The 13,269-nt window shown below is 39.1% G+C and overlaps 1 protein-coding gene across 2 annotated transcripts in view; it reads left to right on the top strand.

Annotated features, from left to right (window-relative positions):
* The window catches only part of TNNI3K (TNNI3 interacting kinase), a 76,607-nt gene that overhangs the window by 3,748 nt on the left and 59,590 nt on the right, over window positions 1-13,269 (top strand). For both annotated transcript variants that reach the window (XM_067001878.1, XM_067001879.1), the window contains exons 4-5: window positions 1,356-1,453; window positions 2,786-2,896. In XM_067001878.1, coding sequence (XP_066857979.1) covers window positions 1,356-1,453; window positions 2,786-2,896 — 209 coding nt within the window. The remainder of the gene's footprint in view (window positions 1-1,355; window positions 1,454-2,785; window positions 2,897-13,269) is intronic.

The raw sequence follows: 13,269 nt of genomic DNA on the forward strand, positions 1-13,269 counted from the left end.
TTACACTGAACCTTGTTGTAACTGATTCTTTAGTCCAAGAGAAGTTGTGATTGATAATGTGGCATATTTTATTACAAATGTTCAATTAATTCAAAATTACTTACTATATTCATTAGTTAATCAATCCATATTCATCAGGTAGTATTTTTCTACAATTATGTATTCTGTACATGGCATAGACTTCAGGATAGGGAGCTAGTTTTAATATTTTTTGCAATATATAAAACATTTATTTAATTTTTACATGTATTTTTATACAACGTATAGCCATTTTTCTAGTATAATGAATGATATATGTATTTTATATCAACGTGATTAAAAGAATAACTCAAATGCTCTGTTGAAAAATATCAGCTGATAGGATTTTTGCAGATAACAAATCAGGGTATGCAAGAAAAGAGTGCAAGATGTCTTCCGGCATGTTCATAAATGCACATTAAGTGTGTAACTCAATTAAGTGTGTAACTCTAACCCAGATTGTTCCTTTGTTATCCACCTAGTGAGTCATTAGTTCATGAACAATTTTGCACTTTTTACACTTGCTGGGAGAAGCAAAGAGAATTTTACCCTAACATTTCAACTCCACAAAATATGTACTAATAATATGCATAAATTATTTGCTCAATCTTAGTTAGATGTTATCATCAAGGAGGACTGGATCCTGCACCGCTGAGCACCAAATGGATCTTTACTCTTAATTTCAGAGAGTACGAGATGTCATATCTAAAGATGACATCAGTACTTGGTAACATTGGAGTAACTGGTGGGAATGATGAGAGGAAGTTTAAGAAAACATACACTATTAATTAATTAGGTAGAGTATGTGAGCATTTAGTTATTACACCTGACATTGTCCTTAAATATAGTCGTGATTATTCAGAAGGAAGAACATTGTTTGAGATCATCACTGCAGCAGGAAAAAAGCATAAAGCTACTTTCTCAAGCTGATATTCATTAGTATCCGTCAAAACTATTGTCCCTGTAATAATACTGTGTACAGAGGGAGACCAGTGCTTCACTTCTGAAAGGATGTAGAGTTATGTGTCTGAGAAACCTGAGCTTCTGGAAGCATCTGTTAATTAACGGACTTCTCCGTAGCATAGTCTGGATGTTAAAAGAGGATTCTGTTTCTTTAGAAGTTCAACTATCCTTAACCAATTCTGATTCAAGTGTGAACAGTAAGCCACTTCATGGCCAGGTCCCAGTGTGTAAGGAGATGGTGCTTAATTCAATTTTAAGGGTGCAAAATTTTTATTACCTATTTCTCTTTGCTTTCAAACTCACACTGATGTTTCTTACTTCCATCTGCATGTTTTTACTGTAAATAATTTTGATTTCCAATTTTCATTCTAAAGGTAACAAATCACATATTAGAACTCTTATGCTAAAAGGACTGCGCCCATCCAGATTAACAAGAAATGGATTTACTGCTCTGCACTTGGCAGCTTATAAGGTAAACTATTTTGAATAGAAGGTAAACTACTTCAAATAGAATTGATGAAAAGCAATCAGAACTGAGCAGCTTTAGTTGTCTGAACTCTCCAGTTGAACTCTTTAATTGCTACTTCTAGTGAAAATATCAATTTCACATTTCCAATGAACAGGAAAATAACCTATAAAGAGCACATGTACAGGAAATCAGCATGTATTTTTGCACTGTCATCCATGAGGATATGATGTTGCTTTAGAAATATTGATTAAATTATGCAATGCATCTCAGGATAGAGGATTATTATTTTTAATATTATAGCTATTAATAGAAATAATCTCAAAGGACTTTATTTTACAATTTCTCTGGTTTTTGCTTCTTTTTTGTTGTTCTTCCTCAAGTTTCATGTACCGATGTAATACTAATTTTCTTCACCATTACATTCATCTGTTAAGACTCAACAATACCAGTAGCAAGGAACAGAGCAAAGACTGCCTTTTTTGAAAGGATTGTTATGATTCTTATTATGCAGATGGAGCATCTTGGAAAATTAATCCATCTACAGACTAGCTCCAGATCTACAAAAGCATTTAGCTTTTTAGAGCAAACTAAAATCAAATTTAGGAGTTTATATTCTAGAATACATTGTTCAATTCTTATACACCCCATAGGTGCATAAAATATCTGATCCATTATGCAACCAGCTACCATGCTTCAATGTCTAAAACTATTTGATAGGAAAAGGGATATTAACTTTTTGCTGTCCATTATTATCAAAAAGAAATTCCGAATAATTCCTGGAAATAGGAAAACCATTTCAGTATGAACAAATATTATACTTCCAAAGACATATTTTAACTGCTGTTTCTCTGGCATTGATTCATTCTCGGCCTGAACTCATTTAGTGCTTATTTCCAGGAGACAGAGAGCAATAAGTAAGTTTGGAGCTTTTAGCATCTCTTTTGTCCTTACATTGTGTGCACTTCTCCTTAGCAAACAGTGAATATAAATTGGAGAAGTCTCTTCTCTGGGCTGGATGATGACAGAAGATAGATCCCTAAGAGTAAAAATTATGATAGCTTTGTTTGGTTCAGTTAGAACAAGTAATAGTGAGAAAAATGGCTTCTCCTATTAGTTCTGCCACCAGCCCAATCATTTCAATTCTCTGTGCTTAATTTCACTATTTTTAAAGGAGAAATTATTAACTAAATGTGTTAACATTTTCTCAAGCATGACTTTATTACTATCATTTGATAGTGCCCGTTGCTGTTGTTATACCTGGAAGGATGTGTTTGATATTGTGAATATGTTTGATACTCGAGTCCAGAAATAATGTTTTACATGCACACCTTTTAGGACAATGCAGAGCTCATAACAGCACTGCTGCATGGTGGAGCTGATATTCAGCAAGTTGGATATGGAGCCTTGACAGCCCTTCATATTGCCACAATAGCTGGTCATCATGAGGTATGTTTCTCCTCTTGTGTACAGGAAATGATATGAGTGAGTGCCAATATTAGGAAGTCATTTTGTTTGAGATTGATACCATTCAAAACAAAACTCAGAATTGGTTTAATATAGCTAATTTATATATTTATTTATTTTTGTACATTTTGGGGAAAACCACATCTGTAATATCGATTTTTACATTGAACAGATATGCCCAAAGGGCCTAGATCTGTTTGTACATCTCTTACCTTAATATAAATATCTTTAACGTCTTGGCAGTAAACAGCATTGCTTTAAATATCAGAAGCATTAACCAATAGATACATGATGAAACATTGTCATTCATACATGTCAGAATTCCTGAACCTGGATATGGGCTGAGGCTTAGAAATGCTGTCCCTCTGAGTGTGAAAGAAGCACAATAAAAGAGGTTTATTTCCTCTGCTAGGTCTCAGAGGCTCTGCTCCACATCTCTGTCATTTTTTCTTTGAAAGGGGAGAGGGATTCTCAGTTTAGAGCTATTTTAGCTTAGTACAGAGAAAAGTATTATCAGGGTAAGTCATTCGTAGCATGAATCTCAGACACCCATAGTGGTAAGTTGCCTGTCAGTTGGAGACTCCCATCTTCATTGTTGTCCCGAGAAGCCTTTCTCTTGGGGAGTAGAGGAATGAAGAGAGGGATGAGATTCCCTGGATACCTATAATCAGGCCCTTTCCTTTCTAGACATGTTGTCAGTCATGAAACTGTTTTCTTTTCATTTACCATCTCAGTTCAGTCATTTTTTACATCTCACTTCTGTCACCCTGGCAACAGCTCACTCAGTGTAATTTATTATTTTTTTAACCTTGTGAAGTACTGAGTGTGCAAAATTACTTTGGTAATGAAGGGTTTATTACTCTAAACATACGCATGAATGTGGGCATTTTAATTTTTATCTTCTTTGGGTCCATTAAGCAAACAAAGATTTTGTCATCTGTTTGGTAAGTTTTGACTTAAATATGGAGTGCTAGACTAATTCATCAAGACAGAAACATCAGATTTCTTTGAAGAGAGATAATAAGCAAGAAATGCAATAAAAAAGTAACTAACTATGAAGAAGGAAATATAGATGATATTAATAACCAGCTTTAAGTTGTGAATTTAGTATTACATCTTAGACTTATAATTGCACTTCCAATATAAGAGTTTGGCTGGATGACTGGAACAAAAAGTGGCTGTAGTTTTGAACAGAAAAGAACTTACATGTATTTGCATGGCAAGAAAGAATGTATGTTTTATGAACACCCAAGTTACCACAGTTACTGAGATTACTGATATAAAGAAAGCCATCTCTTCTGCTACATTTTTAGTCAGATTATACAGACGTACACACTGTTTATTATACATATGTAGCTACAAATAGTTAAATAATTTTATACTGAATGAAATGGAGATAAGACATTTCTTTTCAAACAAACAGTTTTGCTGGAGAAATGATAATTCTAGAAATTCTGTATACCATCTGAAGAAATCTGCCAACATGTAAGTACCTGGTGTAAGAAAGTACGAGGGTAGCCACTGAAGTTCAGCTGAGGAACAGTGATACTTCTTAATCTAGACAGTTTAGATTTTCTGTCTTTGACTTACTGTCTCTGTTTAGTCTGAAGAAACCTTGCGTTCTGTAGAGAGCCTGTGTATATGATGAAGGTTAAATGGAAAGAAGGTTAAAACAATTTACAGATGGACACCAAAGAATTCAATTAAAAAGCTGTCAGTCTTCAGTGTTTCAGTCAACAACTCTAACAGTGATCAGGGGACAAATCAGTCTCTAGCATCTGTTTGTCTGCAAGTGAGGAAGCATGTTAACAGGGCTGGCTAATAATTCATATTTCGAAGGTTAGAATTTTGGGATGGAATAACTAGGCTCCTCTGTATGCCTGTACACAAGTGAAGCTGAGAGTGGGAAAGGATGTGAGTGTTTACCTTGCAGCATTACATCTCTAATCTCACATGTGATGTCATTCCCTTCAAGTAAACATAAAGGGTTTTTTTAAATCATTTAATGGAACTCTTCCTTGTGTATCCTATTACTAAAAGGGTTTAAAAAACAGCATATCTTTTTGTTTTGTGCAAGACTTATGATGGAGATGCTAACCGGAATCTTAACCCTTTAGTGATCTTTTTAGTTTTTTTATGGAGTGTGTATTTAGTATTTCCTATATGGACTGTGTATCATTTGGTAATGATTTTTATAAGGAATTATATTTCACCTGGAGGAGATATCATATCATTAATGAAATTGTACTTGTTAATGGAGTTTCAAGACTTCACATTAATTCTATAGAATGTGTTACTAGTAAAAGGTTTGTTAAAAGTACTGTTTTTATCACATACTATTTTCTGAATAGGAGGGGTTTCCTCCTCATACCCTGTACTTGTTAGCTTAGTTTATTAATCAGCACAAGTTTAAGTACCTGGTTGTGTCCTAAAAGAGCTATTCATAACAAGTACCTTTTGTAGCTGAGTTTGTTGTTGTTGTTTGTTTGTTTTTAATTGCTGCCTCCTGTCATATTTGTAAAGCAGAGTCTTGTACTGAGATCTGCTAGTGTGATACCATGTGTCTAGTTCTGGCTAAACTCACTGTATGGGATTTTGATGCAAGCTGAGGGTCATATTTTTTAAACAGTCCTATGAACAGCTCTTTTTTTCAAAGACTTAGTTGCATAGACCTGCATATATCACTGCCTGAAGTAATGTCCTTGCCCTTCCAGCACCGATGAGTACGTGATCACTGGTTTGTAGTGTTCTGAGGCCAAGGCTGCAGGTGTGGGAGTTCTGCATGATATTTGCAGAAGGCTGTGTAAGCATGCCACTAAATAAATGAAAGGTCAACTATGCCACTTAATAGGTATTTTGCTCTGGACTTCAGTGATGCCATTGTGTTTGTTCATTCTCCAGTCTCCTTTTTTGTCCCTGGAAAGTGAGAACAATTTAACAATTATGTAATAAAACTATTGGTTACAGCAGTCATCGCTAGAAGTAAAACAAAAGGAAATGAGATTATTTTGTTCTGTTCTGCATGTGAGTTGCAATGAGACGAGAAAAGGTATGTCGTTACCCACAGAAGCTAACTTCTCAGCACAGGGGCTGCCTCTGGCATATTTCTGCTGTTTCTGTCACTTGAGAGTGACATACTCTGATCCACTACTAACAGCAAACTATGATTCATTTCAGACATTACCTTTTTTCCTTCTCTATGCAGTCCTTTCCAGAGCCCACAGTTGATGTGTTCACTGACAGAATATTCTGGCTTCAAGTCACAAACTGAGTCAGAGCCTTATGCTATGGCAAAATCTGCTGCAATAAGAACATGTTTATAAACCATTATGGGGTAAAGAAGTGTCTAAGTAAAGAAGTACAGCACAGCATGAAGAGCTCATAGAATCATAGAATATCCTGAGTTGGAAGGGACCCTTAAGGATCATCAAGTCCAACTCCTGGCACCGCACAGGTCTACCCAAAAGTTCAGACCACGTGACTAAGCGCACAGTCCAATCTCTTCTTAAATTCAGACAGGCTCGGTGCAGTGACCACTTCCCTGGGGAGCCTGTTCCAGTGTGCAACCACCCTCTCTGTGAAGAACCCCCTCCTGATGTCGAGCCTAAATTTCCCCTGCCTCAGCTTAACCCCGTTCCCGCGGGTCCTGTCACTGGTGTTAATGGAGAAAAGGTCTCCTGCCTCTCGACACCCCCTTACGAGGAAGTTGTAGACTGTGATGAGGTCTCCCCTCAGCCTCCTCTTCTCCAGGCTGAACAGGCCCAGTGACCTCAGCCGTTCCTCGTACGTCTTCCCCTCCAGGCCTTTCACCATCTTCGTAGCCCTCCTCTGTACACTCTCCAACAGTTTCATGTCCTTTTTGTACTGTGGTGCCCAGCACTGCACACAGTACTCGAGGTGAGGCCGCACCAGCGCAGAGTAGAGCGGGACAATCACCTCCCTTGACCTACTAGCGATGCCGTGCTTGATGCACCCCAGGACACGGTTGGCCCTCCTGGCCGCCAGGGCACACTGCTGGCTCATATTCAACTTGCTGTCTACCACGACCCCCAGATCCCTCTCTTCTAGGCTGCTCTCTAGCGTCTCATCGCCCAGTCTGTACGTGCAGCCAGGGTTTCCCCGTCCCAGGTGCAGGACCCGGCACTTGCTCTTATTGAACTTCATGCGGTTGGCGATCGCCCAGCTCTCCAACCTATCCAGATCCCTCTGCAAGGCCTTTCCACCCTCATTCGAGTCCACAACTCCTCCAAGTTTGGTGTCATCAGCAAACTTGCTCAAAATACCTTCTATTCCTACATCCAGATCGTTTATAAAAATATTGAAAAGTACCGGCCCTAAAATGGAGCCTTGAGGGACCCCACTGGTGACCGCCCGCCAGCCTGACGCAGCCCCATTTACCATAACCCTTTGGGCCCTGCCCGTTAGCCAATTGCTCACCCATCGTATGATGTTTTTATTTAGCTGTATGGTGGACATTTTGTCCAGTAGGATCCTATGGGAAACCGTGTCAAAAGCCTTGCTGAAGTCCAAAAAAATCACATCAGCTGGTTTCCCTTGGTCCATCATACGGGTGATCTTATCATAAAAGGAAATCAGGTTAGTTAGGCAGGACCTGCCCTTCACAAACCCAAGCTAAAAGTTTACTATCATTTACAGCTATACTTCATACCCAAACTTTCTATAAGCCATAGAGAATTATATTACCTGAACTCAATTTTCTTGTGTGCAATGTTAATGTAATCTTCAGACCTAAACAATGCTGACAAACATGAACAACATGTATAAAGAGAGGGACTGGACATATTTATATAGTTGTGTATGCATAAAAGCTTTTCCATTTTGCTGATTTGTGAGGCATTCAATGTGTTTTAAAGTAAGTTACATTTACTCCAACCTTGTGCTTCATTTTACAACACTAGGAAAGGCAAGACGTAAAACACAGGAAGAAGCAAGACTAAAATATGGGCCACTAATGTAGCTTGCTGTATTGGATCTAGTACAGACATACAATTGAATGTTATTCCTGAAAAGGCCGAGTAACTTGAGTAATGTAAGGAGAGTCCCTACCTCACAGTGAAACAGCATAGCAAAAAGTGTCCTTGAAAGCTAAAGCCCTCTCAAATACAGGTATTCTGGTTTTGCCCTTTGAGGACAACATGTCTTGTCACGTCTGCAAATTGTTCTAGAGCTGCTGTTGAGTGCTGAATTGCTCTCCTCAAGGTCACTCTTAACATAAAAGTATTAGAGGCTGTCTCTATGTTTGTGTACTAGCGTTCATTCCTAGAGACTTTACATCACATGCTGGCTTTGATAACATCTGAAAGTGTTTTAAGTGTTTTGCAGTTGAAAGATACTGCAGGTTGTAACTGAAGGATGCTGAAAAGTTGATGACCTAATTGGTAATGTTTGTTTTGCTTGGCAAGCAACTCTGAGCTCTGTAAGACATCCATACGTACAATTCTGTACAGTAATTATCACACTATGCATAAAGCACGAAATCCATAATGCTGTATTAAACAGAAATCAAACTTGTTGATACTGAGGTCAAAACTGAAAATCTGCTGTGCTCATATCTCATGAATTCTCAGGGCATCTTCCACAGAGGTGTTCAGATACCTTAGGTTCAGCATATGGTTATTGTCAGTGGAATAGCTGCTTCTTTTCCAGCTATGCTGAGACTGACCATTTCATTTTATGCCATTATATGAGGTCCTTGGTAAATGAAATTCAGTTCTGAATTTGGACAAACTTTCATGAATAATTTTCATATATTTACAAAAGAAGTGGTATTCAGAATACTTAGGTACACAAGTTTAGCTCTAAAGTTCACCTAGTGATTAAAGGTAACCATTTCCAACTTCTAAAATAAATATTAGAGGGATGATAAAGTACATATGTTTCAGTATTGTGAAGAAACTGTTCTGCATGTTGCCTTGGAGCTCATTCTTTCATTATAGACTTTGTGTGGGCAAGTGCTCGACATGCCCTTGAAAAGAGAGATCCAAGATAGAGAAGGATAAGAAGTATGATTGGACCTGTGTGAAAAATTGGTGCCTGTCAAGTAGAAATACAGGAGCTTACTGAGCTTTATAATCCCAGTATTCTGGGAATTAGATAAAAATAAAGGATATGTAAAGAACAATAAAACTGAAACAGAACAGTATGAAAGCTAGACCCATTTGGTAGGCAATAGACATATTAAATAAAAATAATGAGAACCATATATTGATTTAAAGTCAGACTGCTTTTTATTGTGCTAGTATCATAGAGACAGCCTCAAAAGAGAAATAATTTGAACTTCCCAAGTGTTTTAAAAGAAGACCTCATGTTAGTAAGACATACAAAGGGTAATACCTTGGCACCGCTCATGCCAGGAAATGACCAGGTTTTAATATTTAATAACATGAAAAGGTCAGGTTTTCAGTCCTGAGTGAGAAGTAAATACGGCATACAAAATTCCCACATTTTCCAATCCAGGTAATTTAGTATTTAGGTACTATTTGAACAAAAGTAAATTTATTTATTGCTACAATGTATATAAACAAATGCATACATACACTATGAACTAATACTAAATCTCGTTTAAGACTTCACATTCATGGCACTGATTGGTTTGTGTTGCCAGTACAGAAAATGTTGTTTCCTAAAACAAGAGCCATTTGTCCTTGGAAAAGGCAACTTTTTCCATCATTCTTTTCATTCTCTTGTTATGTTTGTCCTACATTTCTGTTTGCATTTTCCTCCAGAGCTAAGAAGACTGAGCTTCCAGTCTTAGAGTGCATTTCTATCAGGGATAAATACTTTTAATAATATTACATTTAGATAATAAAAATAAAAAGATGCTAATATAAGTAGAGGATGCAGAAAACATTGAGTAAATACATACTTATTAAAAGATCCTTAAGACAAATAAAGAAATAAGTGGGAAATACAAAATACTCTTCTCTGCATTGGGGTTTCAAGTTATTTTTGTCATATCTGGCCTTATCTTGCAAATGTCAGTGGAAGTCCTGCTATTTGTTTCCCTTCTTTAGCTTCTGTTGAGCTTACTGAAAAACCAAGATGCTGAGTATCCTACATGGATAAGACCATTACCTTGATAAGAAAATTTATTGTGAACAGTTTTGAAAAGCCCATGATTTCTTCCTTGGAAGTGATCAACTCTTCATCAGAAGTATTCTCCATAAGTTGAATAGGACTGTTGACGACTCATTTGGTTCACTGGCTTAGCTGGGGACTGAAGATCTATAGTTCAAGTTCAGGCTTTTATTTGTTTCTTTCTGTATAGATCTTTGAAACTGTCTGTCAGCCGAAAATCTCCTTTGCTAGATTAAAGAGCTTATTTTCTCCAGAATTTCATTAATATTAATTGAAATATGGAATGATTTTAAACACACACACATAGAATAAATTTAAGAAAGAGAAAATAGATTTTTGTTATCTCCCTGATTTCAATAAGTTTAATAGTTATTCATACAATTAAATAAATAAATAGCAGAGGTACATACCTAATCCATTCAGTAGAATCTTTGACTACAGAAAATGACTACATTTAAGAGAAAAATAGAGGAAACTGTAGGGGAAAAAAATAGATTTGCTCCCTGATTTACTGAAGAATCAATCTACAGCTTTCATTCCATCAACACACCTGAAACAATTACAGCTAGCAGTTCTGTAAAAGGAGGATACTCAAAGCCATCAGCATGAATGAAATGTTCCAACTCATTTGAACCATTGTGGTATATAAATATTTCCTCTGTTCTATGCTTTAGTGTAATATTTTACTTCACCAAAACTATGCTGTTTGCTTACTTTATCTATTAAAGGAAATTGGAGTTCTCAATAAGAAGAATGAAAATTTAATGAAAATTTATAAAATATGCTGGAAACCATATCAGAAATGCTACCAAATAAGTTTAATAAATCTCTCATTAACTCAGGTATTTTTGCAAGCATTAAATGTTTCCAGCCCAGGGAGGTCATTGCCAAATAAATAATGCATATGCCTCATGCACATGTACGTGTTAGCCAGTATTACCATGCTGGAAAACCAGTATCATTGCCTATTTTGTTTTGTAAATTAAAGCTGTCATTCTGAGATTACAACATCTTTGGATGTGAGAACTGGACTGAGAGTTGCAAGCAGGATGAACCAATGCTACTTAATTTTTGCAACTTGCAAACCTGAGAACCTTAAGTGTAAATGTTTTTGTAGCAAGGATATGTTGAGGAACACGGAGATAGTCCCATCTTATAAATTTTCTACAGTAATAAACCCCTTACCATTCACAATTCAGCTGTTATTTCAGCAATTTTGTCACTTCCCGTCTTCACTTGAATTTTACTAGTAGTGGGCGTAAGATCAGATAGTTTAAGAAGCCTTGAAAAATTAAATTTATGTGAGTCTAAATTTTTTTTAATGTCCTCTAGTTCTTCTTTCATTTCCTTCATTATATGCTAATGCTTCATTTCCCAACTGCTTGTATTATCTGATAATAATTTTTCAAAACTTTCCAGAATCGTTCTGGAATCACAGAATCATAGAATGGTTTGGATAGGAAGGAACCTTAAAGATCATCTAATTCCAACCCCCTGCCATGGGCAGGGACACCTTCCACTAGAACAGGTCGGTCAAAGCCCCATCCAACCTGGCCTTGAACACTTCCAGGAATGGGGCATGCCCTTCGCTATCCATGAGGAAATGGTTGGCGACCTGCTACGGAGCTTGGATGTGCGCAAGTCGATGGGGCCGGATGGGATCCACCCGAGGGTACTGCGAGAACTGGCGGAGGAGCTGGCCGAGCCGCTTTCCATCATTTATCGGCAGTCCTGGCTATCGGGAGAGGTTCCGGTTGACTGGCGGCTAGCCAATGTGACGCCCATCTATAAGAAGGGCCGGAGGGCAGACCCGGGGAACTATAGGCCTGTCAGTTTGACCTCAGTGCCGGGGAAGCTCATGGAGCAGATTATCTTGAGGGTCATCACGCGGCACTTGCAGGGCAAGCAGGCGATCAGGCCCAGTCAGCATGGGTTTATGAAAGGCAGGTCCTGCTTGACGAACCTGATCTCCTTCTATGACCAAGTGACGCGCTTGGTGGATGAGGGAAAGGCTGTGGACGTGGTCTACCTTGACCTAAGTAAGGCTTTTGACACCGTTCCCCACAACATTCTCCTCAAGAAACTGGCTGCTCGTGGCTTGGACTGGCGTACGCTTCGCTGGGTTAGAAACTGGCTGGATGGCCGGGCCCAGAGAGTTGTGGTGAATGGAGTCAAATCTGGTTGGAGGCCGGTCACTAGTGGAGTCCCCCAGGGCTCGGTATTGGGGCCGGTCCTCTTTAATATCTTTATCGATGATCTGGATGAGGGCGTCCAGTGCACCCTCAGTAAGTTTGCAGATGACACCAAGCTAAGTACGTGTGTCGATCTGCTCGAGGGCAGGAAGGCTCTGCAGGAGGATCTGGATAGGCTGGAGCGATGGGCTGAGGTCAACTGCATGAAGTTCAACAAGGCCAAGTGCCGGGTCCTGCACCTGGGCTGCAACAACCCCAAGCAGAGCTACAGGCTGGGAGATGAGTGGCTGGAAAGCTGCCTGGCCGAGAAGGACCTGGGAGTATTGGTGGATAGTCGGCTGAATATGAGCCAGCAGTGTGCTCAGGTGGCCAAGAAGGCCAACGGCATCCTGGCCTGTATAAGAAGCAGTGTGGCCAGCAGGTCGAGGGAAGTGATTGTGCCCCTGTACTCGGCTCTGGTGAGGCCGCACCTCGAGTACTGTGTTCAGTTTTGGGCCCCTCGCTACAGGAAGGACATGGACGTGCTCGAGCGAGTCCAGAGAAGGGCGACCAAGCTGGTGAGGGGTCTGGAGAACAAGTCTTACGAGGAGCGGCTGAGGGAGCTGGGCTTGTTCAGCCTGGAGAAGAGGAGGCTCAGGGGCGACCTCATCGCTCTCTACAGTTACCTGAAAGGAGGCTGTAGAGAGGTGGGGGTTGGTCTATTCTCCCACGTGCCTAGTGACAGGACGAGGGGGAATGGGCTAAAGTTGCGACAGGGGAGTTTTAGGTTGGATGTTAGGAAGTACTTCTTTACCGAAAGGGTTATTAAGCATTGGAACAGGCTGCCCAGGGAGGTGGTGGAGTCACCATCCCTGGAGGTCTTTAAAAGACGTTTAGATGTAGAGCTTAATAGCTTCTCTGGAAAAAAAAAAAAATAGCTGTCACATGGCATACATACGCCTGCAAGATAATGGGGAATCAAAGATCTTCTTCAGTATTTGCCTCTTTGTGAAGTTCCAACCAGTTACAAATAGGGCTAGAACTCACAGGTTTGGAATTCCACAGCCTTTTTAACAGCTACCAGCA

Source organism: Anser cygnoides, chromosome 8 (genome assembly GCF_040182565.1).
Source record: "Anser cygnoides isolate HZ-2024a breed goose chromosome 8, Taihu_goose_T2T_genome, whole genome shotgun sequence".
NCBI lineage: Eukaryota > Metazoa > Chordata > Aves > Anseriformes > Anatidae > Anser > Anser cygnoides.